Below are 23,676 nucleotides of genomic sequence, written 5' to 3' on the forward strand. Positions count from 1 at the left end.
GAGTGGGTGGTGGTGCACTGTCCCAGACTCTATAGCTTAGTGTGAGTGATTGGTGGTGCACTGCCGCAGACTCTATACCTTAGTGTGAGTGGGTGGTGCACTGTCCCAGACTCTATACCTTACTGTGAGTGGATGGTGGTGCACTGTCCCAGACTCTATACCTTACTGTGAGTGGATGGTGGTGCACTGTCCCAGACTCTATACCTCAGTGTGGGTGGTGGTGCACTGTCCCAGACTCTATACCTTAGTGTGAGTGAGTGGTGGTGCACTGCCGCAGACTCTATACCTTAGTGTGAGTGGGTGGTGCACTGTCCCAGACTCTATACCTTACTGTGAGTGGATGGTGGTGCACTGCCCCAGACTCTATACCTTAGTGTGAGTGGGTGGTGGTGCACTGCCACAGACTCTATACCTTAGTGTGAGTGGATGGTGGTGCACTGCCTCAGACTCTATACGTTAGTGTGAGTGGATGGTGGTGCACTGTCCCAGACTCTATTCCTTACTGTGAGTGGATGGTGGTGCACTGCCCCAGACTCTATACCTTAGTGTGAGTGGGTGGTGGTGCACTGTCCCAGACTCTATACATTACTGTGAGTGGATGGTGGTGCACTGTCCCAGACTCTATACCTTACTGTGAGTGGATGGTGGTGCACTGCCTCAGACTCTATACGTTAGTGTGAGTGGATGGTGGTGCACTTCCCCAGACTCTATACCTAAGTGTGAGTAGGTGGTGGTGCACTGCCCCAGACTCTATATCTTACTGTGAGTGGATGGTGGTGCACTGTCCCAGACTCTATACCTTAGTGAGTGGGTGGTGGTGCACTGCCCCAGACTCTATATCTTACTGTGAGTGGATGGTGGTGCACTGCCCCAGACTCTATACCTTAGTGTGAGTGGGTGGTGGTGCACTGCCCCAGACTCTATACCTTAGTGTGAGTGAGTGGTGGTGCACTTCCACAGACTCTATAAGTTAGTGTGAGTGGATGGTGGTGCACTGCCCCAGACTCTATACCTTAGTGTGAGTGGGTGGTGGTGCACTGCCCCAGACTCTATACCTTAGTGTGAGTGGGTGGTGGTGCACTGTCCCAGACTCTATACCTTAGTGTGAGTGGATGGTGGTGCACTGTCCCAGACTCTATACCTTAGTGTGAGTGGGTGGTGCACTGTCCACGACTCTATACCTTAGTGTGAGTGGGTGGTGGTGCACTGCCGCAGACTCTATACCTTAGTGTGAGTGGGTGGTGGTGCACTGTCCCAGACTCTATACCTTAGTGTGCGTGGATGGTGGTGCACTGCCCCAGACTCTATACCTTAGTGTGAGTGGGTGGTTGTGCACTGTCCCAGACTCTATACCTTAGTGTGCGTGGATGGTGGTGCACTGCCCCAGACTCTATACCTTAGTGTGAGTGGATGGTGGTGCACTGCCCAGACTCTATACCTTAGTGTGAGTGGATGGTGGTGCACTGCCGCAGACTCTATACCTTAGTGTGAGTGGGTGGTGGTGGTGCACTGCCTCAGACTCTATACCTTAGTGTGAGTGGATGGTGGTGCACTGCCCAGACTCTATACCTTAGTGTGAGTGGATGGTGGTGCATGGCCGCAGACAGTACAGGAAAGCCTTATATTGTACATACACCTAGAACCTTGGGCCTGTTCTCAGCTGCACAGACGGTTGAATATGGCTGCATTTAGCGATATTTAGCAATCTGCACATGCATCGTCAGGATATCGTTTTTTAATATGTGACTGGTGAGTGGATGTTACCGGATGTCGATAGGCAACAAGTGGGTTTTTGCAGTAGGGTTTTGGTTGCGGTCTAAGCCGTGCGTAAGCTCGATGCATGCCACTTGCAGTTGTAACCTCTGCTCCTAGTATGGGGTAGGTGTAACGGACCATTATAGTGATGGCAGCTGGGACAGGGCATAGATGAGTATGGGTGTATTAGCATTCTCCTACCTCACAGCACACCATGCAGAGCAATCTCTGTCTCACAGCACACATCATGCAGAGCAATCTCTGTCTCACAGCACACATCATGCAGAGCAATCTCTGTCTCACAGAACACATCATGCAGAGCAATCTCTGTCTCACAGCACACATCATGCAGAGCAATCTCTGTCTCACAGCACACATCATGCAGAGCAATCTCTGTCTCACAGAACACATCATGCAGAGCAATCTCTGTCTCACAGCACACATCATGCAGAGCAATCTCTGTCTCACAGCACACATCATGCAGAGCAATCTCTGTCTCACAGAACACATCATGCAGAGCAATCTCTGTCTCACAGCACACATCATGCAGAGCAATCTCTGTCTCACAGCACACATCATGCAGAGCAATCTGTCTCACAGCACACATCATGCAGAGCAATCTCTGTCTCACAGCACACATCATGCAGAGCAATCTCTGTCTCACAGCACACATCATGCAGAGCAATCTGTCTCACAGCACACATCATGCAGAGCAATCTCTGTCTCACAGCACACATCATGCAGAGCAATCTCTGTCTCACAGCACACATCATGCAGAGCAATCTGTCTCACAGCACACATCATGCAGAGCAATCTGTCTCACAGCACACATCATGCAGAGCAATCTGTCTCACAGCACACATCATGCAGAGCAATCTGTCTCACAGCACACATCATGCAGAGCAATCTCTGTCTCACAGCACACATCATGCAGAGCAATCTCTGTCTCCCTCTTCCAGCACATCTCATGCAGAACAATCTGTGTCACAGCACAAATCATGCAATATCTGTCTCTTTCCTCATGGCACACATAATATGCAAAGCAATCTCTGTCTGAAAGCACACATCATGCAGAGCAATCTGTCCCTCTCTTCACAGCACACATCATGCAGAGCAATCTGACCATACCCCCCCCCCCCCCCTGCACACCCCCAGTCTCCTGACACCATCTCTGAGCTACTTTCAATCCACTATCCTCCGATTTCCAGTTAGCTCGTGAATAAATATACACTAGTGCTGCGCTAATGACTGGCTGGCGGGTCTCTCATCCGCACATGATACGTGAGCAGTATGGATCTGTGTGTAACCTAAAACCAGACCAGTGTTAAGTTAATAAGCATCTGGAGTCATTGATTTTCTTAAAGGGCAAGGTCATGTCGTCCCTGGCTCAGTGCCCCTGCCGTTATAGGGGGGCCAGTGGCACATGTGGTTGGCCACCAGTAACATAGAACCCGTCGCTAGATCAGAATCCAGTTACAATAACAATAATACATTTATTTATATAACACTCACTCTCGAATTGAACTCAGAGGGCTTAACAGATAGAATGAACGTAACACAGTACAGGAACAATGAAGTACAGAAAAACTGTTTATAAACTATATTTAAGGGAATTACGGAAATGCTTGAGAATACAGGAAAGTCTTGGGTTTTTTAAGGATTCAAAGGATTCCCCGAGCCTATGGAACTGTGCGGGGAAGTAAGTTCCATAGAGTCGGAGCCGCATGGCTAAAACCTCGACCCCCAGATGAATTATGGGAGATCCTAGGTACTGCTAAAAGTTCGGTCAGGCAGGACATTAAGGAATCAGAAGCTGCGCTCGCCGCAAGGGGAAAGGACCGGGTGTGCTGGGATTCCGGGTGGCGGTAATGTCGGCAGTCGGGATCTTGCCGTCAGCATACTAACTACATCCCTCTTTATACTGGTCCAGCAGATATCTGGGGCCCCGGCCACACAACCATTGTTAGGAATGCAGATCATTATCCCCTGGTAAGGATCATGGATAAAACCTAATTAGAGGATTATATGGCTGTAAATAAAGACTAGAGCGGTCTTATGTATGTGGGACAGATAAACCCGGCACATGAGCCGCCTCTCCGGGAGACTCTTAATCTTATCTGCGTTTGGCAGGGATCAGAGCCCCCCCGGATCTCTAGGCTTTGCCAGAGCCGCCCGGCTGGCAGTAGTGTAGACGCTATGAATGTATCGCTGTCACCCACAGAAGACTTTACTTTGGCTCTGAGTCTCGCAGAGCTGCCAAAGCTAATCCCTGGCACACAGCGACCCACAGCCAACTCCTGGGCACACGTAGGCAATAAGACAAGTATCCAGGGGAGGGGCAAACACGGGAGGGCAGTGCTCCCATCAGCCAACTCCTGGGCACACGCGGGCAATAAGACAATTATCCAGGGGAGGGGCAAACACGGGAGGGCAGTGCTCCCATCAGCCAACTCCTGGGCACACGCGGGCAATAAGACAATTATCCCGGGGAGGGGCAAACACAGGAGGGCAGTGCTCCCATCAGCCAACTCCTGGGCACACGCGGGCAATAGGACAATTATCCAGGGGAGGGGCAAACACGGGAGGGCAGTGCAGTGCTCCCATCAGCCAACTCCTGGGCACACGCGGGCAATAAGACAATTATCCTGGGTAGGGGCAAACACAGGAGGGCAGTGCTCCCATCATCCCACTCCTGGGTACACGCGGGCAATAGGACAATTATCCCTGGGAGGGGCAAACACGGGAGGGCAGTGCTCCCATCATCCCACTCCTGGGCACACATGGGCAATAAGACAATTATCCCAGGGAGGGTCAAACACAGGAGGGCAGTGCTCCCATCATCCCACTCCTGGGCACATGCGGGCAATAGGACAATTATCCCTGGGAGGGGCAAACACAGGAGGGCAGTGCTCCCATCATCCCACTCCTGGGCACATGCGGGCAATAGGACAATTATCCCTGGGAGGGGCAAACACAGGAGGGCAGTGCTCCCATCATCCCACTCCTGGGCACACGCGGGCAATAGGACAATTATCCTGGGGAGGGGCAAACACAGGAGGGCAGTGCTCCCATCATCCCACTCCTGGGCACACGCGGGCAATAGGACAATTATCCCTGGGAGGGGCAAACACAGGAGGGCAGTGCTCCCATCATCCCACTCCTGGGCACACATGGGCAATAAGACAATTATACCAGGGAGGGGCAAACACAGGAGGGCAGTGCTCCCATCATCCCACTCCTGGGCACACGCGGGCAATAGGACAATTATCCCTGGGAGGGGCAAACACGGGAGGGCAGTGCTCCCATCATCCCACTCCTGGGCACACATGGGCAATAAGACAATTATCCCAGGGAGGGTCAAACACAGGAGGGCAGTGCTCCCATCATCCCACTCCTGGGCACATGCGGGCAATAGGACAATTATCCCTGGGAGGGGCAAACACAGGAGGGCAGTGCTCCCATCAGCCAACTCCTGGGCACACGCGGGCAATAGGACAATTATCCTGGGGAGGGGCAAACACAGGAGGGCAGTGCTCCCATCATCCCACTCCTGGGCACACGCGGGCAATAGGACAATTATCCCTGGGAGGGGCAAACACAGGAGGGCAGTGCTCCCATCATCCCACTCCTGGGCACACATGGGCAATAAGACAATTATCCCAGGGAGGGGCAAACACAGGAGGGCAGTGCTCCCATCAGCCAACTCCTGGGCACACGCGGGCAATAGGACAATTATCCTGGGGAGGGGCAAACACAGGAGGGCAGTGCTCCCATCATCCCACTCCTGGGCACACATGGGCAATAAGACAATTGTCCCAGGGAGGGTCAAACACAGGAGGGCAGTGCTCCCATCATCCCACTCCTGGGCACACGCGGGCAATAGGACAATTATCCCTGGGAGGGGCAAACACAGGAGGGCAGTGCTCCCATCATCTCACTCCTGGGCACACGTGGGCAATAGGACAATTATCCCAGGGAGGGTCAAACACAGGAGGGCAGTGCTCCCATCATCTCACTCCCGGGCACACGCGGGCAATAGGACAATTATCCCGGGGAGGGGCAAACACAGGAGGGCAGTGCTCCCTTCATCCCACTCCTGGGCACACATGGGCAATAAGACAATTTTCCCGGGGAAGGGCAAACACAGGAGGGCAGTGCTCCCATCATCTCACTCCTGGGCACACGTGGGCAATAGGACAATTTTCCCGGGGAAGGGCAAACATAGGAGGACAGTGCATCCATCATCCCACTCTTGGGCACACGCGGGCAATAAGACAATTAGGTACTTATGTAGTATCTGGGCTGCCGATTTTTTGATTGTATGCCTTAAGTTAAGGCATACAATCAGATGCGATGCGATGCGATATCGCATCGCATCGCATGCGACCATCGGATGCGATGACCCGATTTTTCCATAGGAATCAATGTTAAAATGGACTGAGTCCATTTTAACATGGAATTCAATAGGAAAAAGGGGTCCTTTTCATACCCCTACTATCCAAGTGGGCATGGAGTTGGATATAAACCTGTGGCGAGCGTAGCGAGCCACCGAGCCCGAAGCGTGGCGAGCGAAGCGAGCCCCGCGAGGGGCCGGTATTCTGTGTCCCCTCGCGGGGCTCGCTACGCTCGCCACGCTTCGGGCTCGGTGGCTCGCTACGCTCGCCACAGGTTTATATCCAACTCCATGCCCACTTGGATAGTAGGGGTATGAAAAGGACCCCTTTTTCCCATTGAATTCCATGTTAAAATGGACTCAGTCCATTTTAACATTGATTCCTATGGAAAAATCGGGTCATCGCATCGCATCGCATCGCATCGATGGTCGCATGCGATGCGATGCGATGTGCCCGATTCGACCCGATTTAGAAATCGGCAGCCCAGATACTACATAAGTACCGACAATTATCCCGGGGAGGGTCAAACACAGGAGGGCAGTGCTCCCATCATCTCACTCTTGGGCACACGCGGACAATAAGAGAATTATCCCGGGGAGGGGCAAACACAGGAGGGCAGTGCTCTCATCATCCCAATCCTGGGCACATGCGGGCAATAGGGCAAACATAGGAGGGCAGTGCTCCCATCAGCCAACTCCTGGGCACACGTGGGCAATAGGACAATTATCCAGCGGAAGGGCAAACACGGGAGGGCAGTGCTCCCATCACCCAACTCCTGGGCACACGCGGGCAATAGGACAATTATCCAGGGGAGGGGCACAGTGTTCCCGTCAGCCGGACAACCTCTATGTGGGTACATGTGCCTCTATGTAACTCCTCTAATGTACATACATGGGGCCAGGGGCTGCTCAGTGTCAGACGGTGCTTCCTACACCTCTGCTAATGTACATACATGGGGCCACGGGCTGCTCACTGACAGACGGTGCTTCCCACACCTCTGCTAATGTACATACATGGGGCCACGGGCTGCTCAGTGACAGACGGTGCTTCCTACACCTCTGCTAATGTACATACATGGGGCCACGGGCTGCTCACTGACAGACGGTGCTTCCCACACCTCTGCTAATGTACATACATGGGGCCACGGGCTGATCAGTGACAGACGGTGCTTCCTACACCTCCGCTAATGTACATACATGGGGCCACGGGCTGCTCAGTGACAGATGGTGCTTCCTACACCTCCGCTAATGTACATACGTGGGGCCACGGCCTGCTCAGTGTCAGACGGTGCTTCCTACACCTCCGCTAATGTACATACATGGGGCCACGGGCTGCTCAGTGACAGACGGTGCTTCCTACACCTCTGCTAATGTACATACATGGGGCCACGGGCTGGTCAGTGTTAGACGGTGCTTCCTACACCTCTGCTAATGTACATACATGGGGCCACGGGCTGCTCAGTGTCAGACTGTGCTTCCCACACCTCTGCTAATGTACATACATGGGGCCACGGCCTGCTCAGTGACAGATGGTGCTTCCCACACCTCTGCTAATGTACATACATGGGGCCACGGCCTGCTCAGTGACAGACGGTGCTTCCCACACCTCTGCTAATGTACATACATGGGGCCACGGGCTGCTCAGTGTCAGACGGTGCTTCCTACACCTCTGCTAATGTACATACATGGGGCCACGGCCTGCTCAGTGACAGACGGTGCTTCCTACACCTCTGCTAATGTACATACATGGGGCCACGGGCTGCTCAGTGTCAGACGGTGCTTCCTACACCTCTGCTAATGTACATACATGGGGCCACGGGCTGCTCAGTGACAGACGGTGCTTCCTACACCTCTGCTAATGTACATACATGGGGCCACGGCCTGCTCAGTGACAGACGGTGCTTCCTACACCTCTGCTAATGTACATACATGGGGCCACGGCCTGCTCAGTGACAGACGGTGCTTCCTACACCTCTGCTAATGTACATACATGGGGCCACGGGCTGCTCAGTGACAGATGGTGCTTCCCACACCTCTGCTAATGTACATACGTGGGGCAACGGGCTGCTCAGTGACAGACGGTGCTTCCTACACCTCCGCTAATGTACATACATGGGGCCACGGGCTGCTCAGTGACAGACGGTGCTTCCTACACCTCCGCTAATGTACATACATGGGGCTACGGGCTGCTCAGTGTCAGACGGTGCTTCCTAAACCTCTGCTTATGTACATACATGGGGCCACGGGCTGCTCAGTGACAGACGGTGCTTCCTACACCTCTGCTAATGTACATACATGGGGCCACGGGCTGCTCAGTGTCAGACGGTGCTTCCTACACCTCTGCTAATGTACATACATGGGGCCACGGGCTGCTCAGTGACAGACGGTGCTTCCCACACCTCTGCTAATGTACATACGTGGGGCCAAGGCCTGCTCAGTGACAGACAGTGCTTCCTACACCTCCGCTAATGTACATACATGGGGCCACGGGCTGCTCAGTGACAGACGGTGCTTCCTACACCTCCGCTAATGTACATACATGGGGCCACGGACTGCTCAGTGTCAGACGGTGCTTCCTACACCTCCGCTAATGTACATACATGGGGCCACGGACTGCTCAGTGTCAGACGGTGCTTCCTACACCTCTGCTAATGTACATACATGGGGCCACAGGCTGCTCAGTGACAGACGGTGCTTCCTACACCTCCGCTAATGTACATACATGGGGCCACGGGCTGCTCAGTGTCAGACGGTGCTTTCTACACCTCTGCTAATGTACATACATGGGGCCACGGGCTGCTCAGTGACAGACGGTGCTTCCTACACCTCTGCTAATGTACATACGTGGGGCCACGGGCCCCCATAAAGATCTTATACATCTGCTTTCTCATTTACTGCTGTATTTGTCTCTCATCTCCCAGTATATAGTCAGCAATAAATGAAAGCTAGCTGGAACAATTCAGAGTTTTCCAAGCCATAAATTCACAATACTAAGGGATTTTAATAATGCACAACAGCCATGAAATATACTACAAGGGAAAATATTGTTTTCTGATTCTTTCCCAGCTCCCGGCCTCAGAGCTAAATGTGATTAAACCGTCTCAGCCTCGTATCACTGGATCTGATTTTATTATTTCTAGAAATGTATCTTCCATATGAAATATTAAGCCATCATGTTCCATACAAATTCCATTACACAATTCTGACATTGCCAGAGATTGAGAGAAGTTGGACCCCGGAGAATTCGCCGGCATACGGGGAGCACGGTAATATCTCCATATCGGATCCACTCGCAGGTGTCTGACTATAAATAACCAGGTTTTATATAGATTAAATATTACAACACAAACAGCTGTGAGCACGATATTCAGGTGATTAACGAGTCTTAATACGTCAATTATTAGTATTGATTGTAGGGAATAAGCAGTTCGTCTTTTCTGGGGATCATTAAATCAGGCGTCAGACAGATGATAATACGCCGGTAAACATTTCGTGTTAATCCATAAAATCGCAATTTTAAAAATATAATGAAAGTAACAAATCTGTGGCACAGTCGTCCCCTCCGCAGACTGCCCCGACCAGCTCACTTTGTACAGGAACCATGCCAAGGACGGGACTAGGGGACTGATTTGGTCCTGATCGCTAGAATGCTAATTTTTGGAGCCCTGAGATCAGGTATGCGCCGCACCACCAGAGTGAGATCCCGCCCTGGTCAGGTGTGTGATTTGCTTAGCAGGACTAAATGAGATTAGTGGCATTACGTGTACTGTAGGGCGGTATAGATGAGATTAGTGGCATTACGTGTACTGTAGGGCGGTATAGATGAGATTAGTGGCATTACGTGTACTGTAGGGTGGTATAGATGAGATCAGTGGCATTACGTGTACTGTAGGGTGGTATAGATGAGATCAGTGGCATTACGTGTACTGTAGGGCGGTATAGATGAGATCAGTGACATTACGTGTACTGTAGGGCGGTATAGATGAGATCAGTGACATTACGTGTACTGTAGGGCGGTATAGATGAGATTAGTGGCATTACGTGTACTGTAGGGTGGTATAGATGAGATCAGTGGCATTACGTGTACTGTAGGGTGGTATAGATGAGATTAGTGGCATTACGTGTACTGTAGGGTGGTATAGATGAGATCAGTGGCATTACGTGTACTGTAGGGCGGTATAGATGAGATCAGTGGCATTACGTGTACTGTAGGGCGGTATAGATGAGATTAGTGGCATTACGTGTACTGTAGGGTGGTATAGATGAGATCAGTGGCATTACGTGTACTGTAGGGTGGTATAGATGAGATCAGTGGCATTACGTGTACTGCAGGGTGGTATAGATTAGATCAGTGACATTACGTGTACTGTAGGGTGGTATAGATGAGATCAGTGGCATTACGTGTACTGTAGGGTGGTATAGATGAGATTAGTGGCATTACGTGTACTGTAGGGCGGTATAGATGAGATTAGTGGCATTACGTGTACTGTAGGGCGGTATAGATGAGATTAGTGGCATTACGTGTACTGTAGGGCGGTATAGATGAGATTAGTGGCATTACGTGTACTGTAGGGTGGTATAGATGAGATCAGTGGCATTACGTGTACTGTAGGGTGGTATAGATGAGATCAGTGGCATTACGTGTACTGTAGGGTGGTATAGATGAGATTAGTGGCATTACGTGTACTGTAGGGTGGTATAGATGAGATCAGTGACATTACGTGTACTGTAGGGCGGTATAGATGAGATCAGTGACATTACGTGTACTGTAGGGCGGTATAGATGAGATTAGTGGCATTACGTGTACTGTAGGGCGGTATAGATGAGATTAGTGGCATTACGTGTACTGTAGGGCGGTATAGATGAGATCAGTGGCATTACGTGTACTGTAGGGCGGTATAGATGAGATTAGTGGCATTATGTGTACCGTAGGGCGGTATAGATGAGATCGGTGGCATTACGTGTACTGTAGGGTGGTATAGATGAGATCAGTGGCATTACGTGTACTGTAGGGTGGTATAGATGAGATTAGTGGCATTACGTGTACTGTAGGGTGGTATAGATGAGATCAGTGGCATTACGTGTACTGTAGGGCGGTATAGATGAGATTAGTGGCATTACGTGTACTGTAGGGCGGTATAGATGAGATTAGTGGCATTACGTGTACTGTAGGGTGGTATAGATGAGATTAGTGGCATTACGTGTACTGTAGGGCGGTATAGATGAGATCAGTGGCATTACGTGTACTGTAGGGCGGTATAGATGAGATTAGTGGCATTACGTGTACTGTAGGGCGGTATAGATGAGATCAGTGGCATTACGTGTACTGTAGGGTGGTATAGATGAGATCAGTGGCATTACGTGTACTGTAGGGTGGTATAGATGAGATTAGTGGCATTACGTGTACCGTAGGGTGGTATAGATGAGATTAGTGGCATTACGTGTACCGTAGGGCGGTATAGATGAGATCAGTGGCATTACGTGTACCGTAGGGTGGTATAGATGAGATTAGTGGCATTACGTGTACTGTAGGGCGGTATAGATGAGATTAGTGGCATTACGTGTACTGTAGGGTGGTATAGATGAGATCAGTGGCATTACGTGTACTATAGGGTGGTATAGATGAGATCAGTGGCATTACGTGTACTGTAGGGTGGTATAGATGAGATTAGTGGCATTACGTGTACCGTAGGGTGGTATAGATGAGATTAGTGGCATTACGTGTACCGTAGGGTGGTATAGATGAGATTAGTGGCATTACGTGTACCGTAGGGCGGTATAGATGAGATCAGTGGCATTACGTGTACCGTAGGGTGGTATAGATGAGATTAGTGGCATTACGTGTACCGTAGGGTGGTATAGATGAGATTAGTGGCATTACGTGTACCGTAGGGTGGTATAGATGAGATTAGTGGCATTACGTGTACCGTAGGGCGGTATAGATGAGATCAGTGGCATTACGTGTACCGTAGGGTGGTATAGATGAGATTAGTGGCATTACATGTACTGTAGGGTGGTATAGATGAGATCAGTGGCATTACGTGTACTGTAGGGCGGTATAGATGAGATTAGTGGCATTACGTGTACCGTAGGGCGGTATAGATGAGATCAGTGGCATTACGTGTACTGTAGGGCGGTATAGATGAGATCAGTGGCATTACGTGTACTGTAGGGTGGTATAGATGAGATCAGTGGCATTACGTGTACTGTAGGGCGGTATAGATGAGATTAGTGGCATTACGTGTACTGTAGAGTGGTATAGATGAGATTAGTGGCATTACGTGTACTGTAGGGCGGTATAGATGAGATTAGTGGCATTACGTGTACTGTAGGGCGGTATAGATGAGATTAGTGGCATTACGTGTACTGTAGGGCGGTATAGATGAGATTAGTGGCATTACGTGTACTGTAGGGCGGTATAGATGAGATTAGTGGCATTACGTGTACTGTAAGGCGGTATAGATGAGATTAGTGGCATTACGTGTACCGTAGGGTGGTATAGATGAGATTAGTGGCATTACGTGTACTGTAGGGCGGTATAGATGAGATTAGTGGCATTACGTGTACTGTAGGGCAGTGTAGATGAGATCAGTGGCATTACGTGTACTGTAGGGTGGTATAGATGAGATTAGTGGCATTACGTGTACTGTAGGGTGGTATAGATGAGATCAGTGGCATTACGTGTACTGTAGGGCGGTATAGATGAGATTAGTGGCATTACGTGTACTGTAGGGTGGTATAGATGAGATTAGTGGCATTACGTGTACTGTAGGGCGGTATAGATGAGATTAGTGGCATTACGTGTACTGTAGGGTGGTATAGATGAGATCAGTGGCATTACGTGTACTGTAGGGCGGTATAGATGAGATCAGTGGCATTACGTGTACTGTAGGGCGGTATAGATGAGATCAGTGGCATTACGTGTACCGTAGGGTGGTGTAGATGAGATCAGTGGCATTACGTGTACTGTAGGGCGGTATAGATGAGATCAGTGGCATTACGTGTACTGTAGGGCGGTATAGATGAGATTAGTGGCATTACGTGTACTGTAGGGCGGTATAGATGAGATCAGTGGCATTACGTGTACTGTAGGGCGGTATAGATGAGATTAGTGGCATTACGTGTACCGTAGGGCGGTATAGATGAGATCAGTGGCATTACGTGTACTGTAGGGCGGTATAGATGAGATCAGTGGCATTACGTGTACTGTAGGGCGGTATAGATGAGAGATGATTAGTGTATAATCCGGCGACAGGTAGAACTGAGTTACTGAGCGCGTGAGCCTATTAATCACGCTGCCGGCTCGCTGGCTGTTTTAGCGCCGTGCTCGGCATTCGCCTCGGCCGCACAAATCCAATCACCGAGAGCTTTTCATCAACATAGCCAATATCACATTTACATGTAAATGCAATCCTTTTAATTTAATTGGTTTTCACAAGGCCGACTGTGTTGTGGGATCCCTGAGGATAACGGGGAGATGTACCGCGGTGACGAACCCAGTTCAAAGATTTGTGTTCTGCCACCCAATGTGAGAATAAATGGATTGCGAGGAGACAAACGCCGCTCGCCTCCCGCCATCACCGGCAGCCTTTGAAATATCTCAGACAAAAGCGGTGAAATCCTCGGCTGGGTTCGACCTCAAGAGGATTTTAAAAGTTCTGCAAGACAAGGTCTCAGCATTGGAAGGGACAAAGGGACGGGACACCAGATCTGCTGCATTCCACCTCCCAGACAGCGGCTGTATCAGACCTTTGTGCCCGAAGGTCAGGAGGATGGAGGGGTCAATACTGCCACCTACAGGCTTGCCTGGTTATATCAGGCGGACAGGTCTCTCAGCCAAGAACATTTGCATCTGCTGACCGAATACTGGCTCAGCACATATAGTGCAGTGGTGTGTCTGGCACGTATCAGAGTACCGGGCCCTTCCTGCGACCAGCAACGTTCAGGGTGCTGCTCCTAAATCTGCTGATAATTATACACGTAGAAGACATTATCGCAAAGACCGTGAAAACTCCTCCCATCCTGATTATTATTGATTTATTATCAGTTTCTTATATAGCGCAGCAAACAACGGAAACAACAATTATAAAACAGACTGGGTAATAACCGACAGACACAGAGGTCGGAGGGCCCTGCTAGCACACTGCACCCTATAGGGAAATAGGCCAGGATAGGCGTCATCTACTGAGAGCATCACTGCGGATTTAACCCTTTGGCTGCCAAGGGAATTTGTCAAAATAGGTGTGAAAATTGCAAACATTATATTCATCATAATGACTGGTAATGTTACTTTATACAGGAAATATCATCTTTTCTTACGGCACATTTTGATTTGAATTTATATAACAAATGTGAGCGACGTCGGTGATTTTAGTGCGAGGTGTCGGCACTTGAAGGGTTAATATCAGCCGTGACGCTTTCCTCCTACAACACCGCTCACTTCATCCACATTCTGTCTTACAAGGACAAGTGACATTTTCTTCTCCAGTTCATAACGGCATTACTACTACTGACAACCTCCTGGTAGAGGATGAGCACACACAGATGTACCCGGCCTCATCACCAGGCTGCCAGTGCAATCCACACTGGCGGCTGAGCGGGTGTCTCTGGGCACAAGGGATTGTTCACTAGAATAAAGGTGCATACACACGGATAGATTTGGGAAATGATGTGGGCTCCAGTCCCAATCGATCAGAACGACCAAATCGTTCCGTTTGTATGAACGATATTGATGCTGAAGCGCATTCCCGACGCTCGCTAATAGAGGCCGATGATCTGTCACGCATGCAAATTGTTTCATTGTTTCAACGATTTGGTAAAAGCTGAGTGACTGGCTCCCTCTCCCCTCCACCATCGATATAGATAGATTGTTCATGTGTAATCGTGTGTCCAGGAGTCCTGAGGAGATCACTAACGATATTGGAACATTTGCCAAATTGTTCCGTGTGTATGCACCTTAAGTGTCCGGAGGTCGTGTGACGGACATCCTGAGGGGGTGCCACGGACATCCTGAGGGGGTGTCACGGACATCCTGAGGGGGTGCTATAGACATCCTGAGGGGGTGTCACGGACATCCTGAGGTCGTGTCACGGACATCCGGAGGGGGTGTGACGGACATCCTGAGGGGGTGTCACGGACATCCTGAGGGGGTGTCACGGACATCCTGAGGGGGTGTGACGGACATCCTGAGGGGGTGTGACGGACATCCTGAGGGGGTGTGACGGACATCCTGAGGGGGTGCCATGGACATCCTGAGGGGGTGTGACAGACATCCTGAGGGGGTGTGACGGACATCCTGAGGGGGTGTCACGGACATCCTAAGGGGGTGTGACGGACATCCTGAGGGGGTGTCACGGACATCCTGAGGGGGTGCGACGGACATCCAGAGGGGGAGTCACGGACATCCAGAGGGGGTGTGACGGACATCCTGAGGGGGTGTGACGGACATCCTGAGGTCGTGTCATGGACATCCTGAGGGGGTGTCACGGACATCCTGAGGGGGTGTCACGGACATCCTGAGGGGGTGTCACGGACATCCTGAGGGGGTGTCACGGACATCCTGAGGGGGTGCTATGCCTGGACGATTGCATATGCTGATAATTACAGTAGAATTAGATGTATGAGAGCAGATACTGAATACAGGGTCAGAGTCCCACCTACATTGTGCAGAACCAATCACAATACAGAGGCTGCGTGCCGTGCTCTAAGCGAGTTGGGATCATTGGGAACCGTCATGTATATAACCCAGATCACAGCCCAGCAGAGAATTACACATCATCCGCCATTACTGCTCCTTACCTGATAGGCTGGAATCCATTTTGAAGATGTCAGAGAGTCGGTTATTGACTGGCTCATATGGCGAATCCTCCAGCAGCTCGTTCCCTGCGGGAGACACAGAAATGATGGCGTTATAAGACTGAACATGGTGCATCTGTCAGAATGATGGTGGGTTCCACAGGTGCTTACCAATATGGTATCTACTAAATGCAGCCTAGTTCTGTACAGATGGGACAGGTGGCTTCAGTGAAAGGTCCAGGTATGTAGAGGTGTAAATGATGGGGGACAGGTATGTAGAGGTGTAAATGATGGGGACAGGTATGTAGAGGTGTAAGAGATGGGGACAGGTATGTACAGGTGTAAATGATGGGGACAGGTATGTAGAGGTGTAAATGATGAGGGACAGGTATGTAGAGGTGTAAATGATGGGTGACAGGTATGTAGAGGTGTAAATGATGGGGGACAGGTATGTAGATGTGTAAGAGATGGGGACAGGTATGTGGAGGTGTAAATGATGTAGGACAGGTATGTAGAGATGTAAATGATGGGGGACAGGTATATAGAGGTGTAAATGATGTAGGACGGGTATGTAGAGGTGTGAATGATGAGGGACAGGTATGTAGAGGTGTAAATGATGTAGAACAGGTACGTAGAGGTGTGAATGATGGGGGACAGGTATGTACAGGTGTGAATGATGGGGGACAGGTATGTACAGGTGTAAATGATGAGGGACAGGTATGTAGAGGTGTAAATGATGGGGGACAGGTATGTAGAGGTGTAACTGATGTGGGACATGTATGTAGAGGTGTAAATGAGGGGGGACAGGTATGTAGAGGTGTAACTGATGGGGGACAGGTATGTAGAGGTGTAAATGATGGGGGACAGGTATGTAGAGGTGTAACTGATGGGGGACAGGTATGTAGAGGTGTAAATGATGGGGGACAGGTATGTAGAGGTGTAAATGATGGGGGACAGGTATGGAGAGGTGTAAGTGATGTAGGACAGGTATGTAGAGGTGTAAGTGATGTAGGACAGGTAGCGAGAGGTGTAAATGATGCGGGACAGGTAAGTAGAGGTGTAAATGATTGGGGACAGGTATGTAGAGGTGTAAATGATGCGGGACAGGTATGTAGAGGTGTAAATGATTGGGGACAGGTATGGTGAGGTGTAAATGATGTGGGACAGGTATGTACAGGTGTAAATGATGTGGGACAGGTATGTACAGGTGTAAATGATGTGGGACAGGTATGTAGAGGTGTAAATGATGTGGGATTGGTATGTAGAGGTGTAAATTATGGGGGACAGGTATGTACAGGTGTAAATGATGTGGGACAGGTATGTACAGGTGTAAATGATGTGGGACAGGTATGTAGAGGTGTAAATGATGGGGAACAGGTATGTACAGGTGTAAATGATGGGGGACAGGTATGTAGAGGTGTAAATGATGGGGGACAGGTATGTACAGGTGTAAATGATGGGGGACAGGTATGTAGAGGTGTAAATGATGTGGGACAGGTATGTAGAGGTGTAAATGATGGGGGACAGGTATGTACAGGTGTAAATGATGTGGGACAGGTATGTAGAGGTGTAAATGATGGGGGACAGGTATGTACAGGTGTAAATGATGGGGGACAGGTATGTACAGGTGTAAATGATGTGGGACAGGTATGTAGAGGTGTAAATGATGGGGGACAGGTATGTACAGGTGTAAATGATGGGGGACAGGTATGTACAGGTGTAAATGATGTGGGACAGGTATGTAGAGGTGTACATGATGTGGGACAGGTATGTAGAGGTGTAAATGATATAGGACAGGTGCGTATAGGTGTAAATGATATAGGACAGGTGTGTAGAGGTGTAAATGATGTGGGACAGGTATGTAGAGGTGTAAATTATGTAGGACAGGTATGTACAGGTGTAAATGATGGGGAGAGGTATGTACAGGTGTAAATGATGGGGACAGGTATGTACAGGTGTAAATGATGGGGGACAGGTATGTAGAGGTGTAAATGATGGGGGACAGGTATGTAGAGGTGTAAATGATGTGGGACAGGTATGTAGAGGTGTAAATGATGGGGGACAGGTATGTACAGGTGTAAATGATGGGGGACAGGTATGTAGAGGTGTAAATGATGGGGGACAGGTATGTACAGGTGTACGAGATGGGGACAGGTATGTACAGGTGTAAATGATATAGGACAGGTATGTGGAGGTGTAAATTTTGTGGGACAGGTATGTGCAGATGTATATTATATGGGACAGGTATGTAGAGGTGTAAATGATGTGGGACCGGTATGTAGAGGTGTAAATGATGGGGACAGGTATGTACAGGTGTAAATGATGGGGGACAGGTATGTACAGGTGTAAGAGATGGGGACAGGTATGTAGAGGTGTAAGAGATGGGGACAGGTATGTAGAGGTGTAAGTGATGTGGGGACAGGTATGTAGAGGTGTAAATGATGGGGGACAGGTATGTAGAGGTGTAAATGATGTGAGACAGGTATGTAGAGGTGTAAATGATGGGGGACAGGTATGTACAGGTGTAAATGATGGGGGACAGGTATGTGCAGATGTAAATTATGTGGGACAGGTATAAAACGGTATGAAACAAAAAACTCTCTTTAGCGACATTTTCTGTCCCCATAATGCTGGATTACTACGATTTGATAGTGAACACTTGCTGGCTATCACTTTTCATCTATTATTAACAAGTGCAAGAATTCTCCAGGTGACACCTTTTAAAAACCTACAGCGCACTATATGGCCTCATCTTCTCCACTTTTGGGGCCCAGAATAGTTTGGCCACCTTGCCCTGTCACATGAAATGGCATTACCCGGGTGCAGGCGCGTCCGTGATGTATGCGAGACACATTGATGCGAGGATTGTGAGTTACAATTGAATTACGTGCAGGGGACAGTTGGTGACATTAACCCGTCCCTCACTGGGGAGTCGGAGCGGATAATGACATCTTGCAGAAATGGTTAAGCCAGCCGCCTGACACAAGCCATGTGGCCCCTGGGTATAGAGAGCCCCTATCCCCCTCCTTCCCCAGCAAAGCTGGAACAAAGCAGAGAGATTAGAAGCTTCCTCCAGGAGCTGGGGAGAGACTGAGAGACTTGCAGCGGGGTGTACAAGACAAAGGAGCACTTTACAGCCATGATCGATGGGGTAACGGGGCCTGGTGCTGGCAAACTTTCTTCAATGCTCCTTTTTGTAATAAACCTGAAAACAAAATTGACTGTACCCAGAGAAGGATTTATTATAGTGACTTCATTGAGCAATGACATAAATAAGGGGAGATAATTGAAAACCTTATTTTTTTAGGAAATGGGTTTTGCAGTGAGTGTTGCAGTGACAAAGGCGCAGATGCGGCCGAGGCCTTTGGCAGAGTCTCATAGATCAGCAGAGGGGAGCGTCGGCCTTTCTCTGCTTTATGTTACCCCACGGACACCAGTGGGGGTTCTGCCGCAGGTGATCTGGACAGAACTGACAGACCGCTCACAAAGGGTTAACAGGCGGGGGAGGGGGGAGTTCACGGGATGTGTCCCAAAATAATGGTCTCATGCCCTGAAGTCCTGATGTAATCCGCGGTAACATGTGGGCTGGACACGTCTCAGGCTGCAGCTGCTGCTGTGTATGTGTTACAGCTAATAGACCCTGCATACAGAATAAGGAGAACATCGGCAATCGGGCCCCAGGGAGTGGGGCCAGGGCATGATACAGAAGACAGGTGATGTTGCCCCTAGCAACCATCAGATTCTGCCTATTATTGTCTAGGATGGCGCGCTGCGCTCGGCACACTGTTATATTCTCACTCTATGACCACTTGGATGGGAAAGTATGAAACAAACACATTCATTAAATAAAAACCACATAAAAACTCGGTTACCTTTTCCATGTCGACCGAATGACCTCGTCGACCTAAAGTATGTTGACCTATTTCATGTGTTAACCTAGAGACTGTTGACCTAGTGACATCCTGAATCTGATTGGTTGGTATGGGCAACATGTGCCCCTCTGTCTGTGCCCGGTCTCTGGCCAGTGTGATATATGTGTGTAGCTGCCGTCTATCACCAGGAGGAGTAACCACATTTCCTATCCTTAAAATTAACCCTAGAATGTCTGTGTGCGTGTATATGTGGTTGGGAATAGAGAGTGTAAGCTCCACTGGGGCAGGAACTGGGACTGGTATGGCCATCACTGACCATTACACCACCACCATCACCCACACCGCCATCACTGACCATTACACCATCACCATCACCCACACCGCCACCACCATCACCACCATCACCCACACCGCCACCACCATCACCCACACAATCATCGTTACTGCCATCACTGACCATTACACCACCACCATCACCCACACAATCACCGTTACTGCCATCACTGACCATTACGCCACCATATCCCACACCGCCACCACTGACCATTACACCACCACCATCACCCACACCGCCACCACCATCACCACCATCACCCACACCGCCACCCCCATCACCCACACAATCATTGTTACTGCCATCACTGACCATTACACCACCACCATCACCCACACAATCACCGTTACTGCCATCACTGACCATTACGCCACCATATCCCACACCGCCACCACTGACCATTACACCACCACCATCACCCACACCGCCACCACCATCACCCACACAATCACCATTACTGCCATCACTGACCATTACACCACCACCATCACCCACACCGCCACCACCATCACCACCATCACCCACACCGCCACCACCATCACCCACACAATCATCGTTACTGCCATCACTGACCATTACGCCACCATCACCCACACCTCCACCACCATCACCATCATCATCCACACAATCACCGCCACCGCCATCACTGACCATTACGCCACCATCACCCACACCGCCACCACCATCACCATCATTATTCACACAATCACCGCCACCGCCATCACTGACCATTACATCACCACCATCACCCACACAATCACCACCATCACCACCATCACCCACACAATCACCGTTACTGCATCACTGACCATTACGCCACCATAACCCACACCGCCACCACCATCACCCACACCGCCACCAACATGATCCACACAATCACCATTACCGCCATCACTGACCATTACACCACCACCATAACCCACACCGCCATAACTGACCATTACATCACCACCATCACCACCATCATCCACACAATCACCACCATCACCCACACAATCACCGTTACTGCCATCACTGACCATTACGCCACAATAACCCACACTGCCACCGCCATCACTGACCATTACATCACCACCATCACCCACACAATCACCACCATCACCCACACAATCACCGTTACTGCCATCACTGACCATTACGCCACCATAACCCACACCGCCACCGCCATCACTGACCATTACATCACCACCATCACCCACACAATCACCGTTACTGCCATCACTGACCATTACGCCACCATAACCCACACCACCACCACTGACCATTACATCACCACCATCACCCACACAATCACCATTACCGCCATCACTGACCCACACCGCCACCAGTACCGCCACACAATCATTGTTACTGCCATCACTGACCATTACGCCACCATAACCCACACCACCACCGTTATCGACATCACTGACCGTTACACCACCACTATCACCCGCATCTGTTATCGCCATCACTGACCATTACATCACCACCATCACTCACACCGCCACCATTATCGCCATCACTGACCATTACACCATCACCATCATTATCCCCATCAGCCACACAATCACCATTACCGCCATCGCTGACCATTACACCACCACCGCCATCACTGACCATAACATCACCACCATAACGCATACAATCATTGTTACCGCCATCACTGACCATTTCATCACCACCATCACCCACACTGCCACCGTTATCACCATCACTGACCATTACATCACCACCATAACCCACACAATCACTGATACCGCCATCACTGACCATTAAACCACCACTCACCCTGCATCCGTTATCGCCATCACTGACCATTACATCACCACCATAACCCACACCGCCACCGTTATCGCCATCACTGACCATTACACCACCACCATAACCCACACCGCCACCGTTATCGCCATCACTGACCATTTCATCACCGCCATAACCCACACTGCCACCGTTATCGCCATCACTGACCATTACATCACCGCCATAACCCACACCGCCACCGTTACCGCCATCACTGACCATTGTATCACCACCATAACCCACACTGCCACCGTTATCGCCACCACTGACCATTTCATCACCACCATAACCCACACAATCACCATTACCGCCATCACTGACCATTTCATCACCACCATCACCCACACCGCCACCGTTTTCACCATCACTGACCATTACACCAACACCATCACCCACACAATCACTGATACCGCCATCACTGACCATTAAACCACCACTCAAGCCGCATCCGTTATCGCCATCACTGACCATGTCATCACCGCCATAACCCACACCGCCACCGTTATCGCCATCACTGACCATTGTATCACCACCATAACCCACACTGCCACCGTTATTGCCATCACTGACCATTTCATCACCACCATAACCCACACAATCACCATTACCGCCATCACTGAATATTACACCACCCACCATCACTGACCATTACATCCCCATTACACCACCACCATCGCCCACACCACCGATTATCACCATCACTGACCATTACACCACCACCATTATCACCATCACCCACACAACCACTGTTACCGGCGTTCACTGATCAGTACACCACCGCCATCACCCACACCACCAGTTACCACCTTCACATAACCACTACCACCCACACCGCCACCATTACCACCCTAGCAGATAATTACACCACCAGTGGACTCTACAGAGACAACAAGAAGGTCTTATGGAGCGATAAATATACATCTGAAGTCTGGTTCATCGGGCAGGTTTTGCAGGCAGTAGAGCAGGTTCCCCCGTGTCTGCGGTTTATATACTGAGCATGTAATACCTGTAGCTGCTGCTTCCAGGGGGTTTAAGCCAGAAATGTAAAAGGGCAAAGAACCCCATGGGTGGCGAGACTAGTAATAATCTCCTGTGATTGCAACTGTCAAAAATGGTGTCAGAAGTGGGATTATCGGGGGCTTTTTCTTCTTTAAACTGTTTATTAAACAGCAAGAGAAAAAGAAACACATTGTATAACATGAAGAATAAAGCAAAGTACAATATCTATTCCCGAGTCTGAGTGTGAATCTCTGTCAGTTTCTTGTAACAATTGGTAACTAGTAAGTGGTATAATTATCAAAGAAACAGGAAAAAGAAAAACTAACAGAAAAATAAAACCCTGACAAGCCGCACATAGGCAGCAATGTGATTAGATACTGTATGCTGGACGCACAAAGGCAGCAACGTGATTAGTTACTGTATGCTGGACGCACAAAGGCAGCAACGTGATTAGATACTGTATGCTGGACGCACATAGGCAGCAACGTGATTAGTTACTGTATGCTGGACGCACATAGGCAGCAATGTGATTAGATACTGTATGCTGGACGCACAAAGGCAGCAACGTGATTAGTTACTGTATGCTGGACGCACAAAGGCAGCAACGTGATTAGATACTGTATGCTGGACGCACATAGGCAGCAACGTAATTAGTTACTGTATGCTGGACGCACAAAGGCAGCAACGTGATTAGTTACTGTATGCTGGACGCACAAAGGCAGCAACGTGATTAGATACTGTATGCT

The 23,676-nt window shown here is 49.8% G+C and overlaps 1 protein-coding gene across 1 annotated transcript in view; it reads right to left on the bottom strand.

Moving 5' to 3' along the window:
- The window catches only part of GFRA1 (GDNF family receptor alpha 1), a 107,727-nt gene that overhangs the window by 53,337 nt on the left and 30,714 nt on the right, over positions 1-23,676 (bottom strand). The window contains exon 3 of the mRNA XM_083150249.1: positions 15,947-16,030. Within this exon, the coding sequence (XP_083006375.1) occupies positions 15,947-16,030 (84 nt within the window). The remainder of the gene's footprint in view (positions 1-15,946; positions 16,031-23,676) is intronic.

This window comes from Crinia signifera, chromosome 6, assembly GCF_055691185.1.
Source record: "Crinia signifera chromosome 6, ASM5569118v1, whole genome shotgun sequence".
NCBI lineage: Eukaryota > Metazoa > Chordata > Amphibia > Anura > Myobatrachidae > Crinia > Crinia signifera.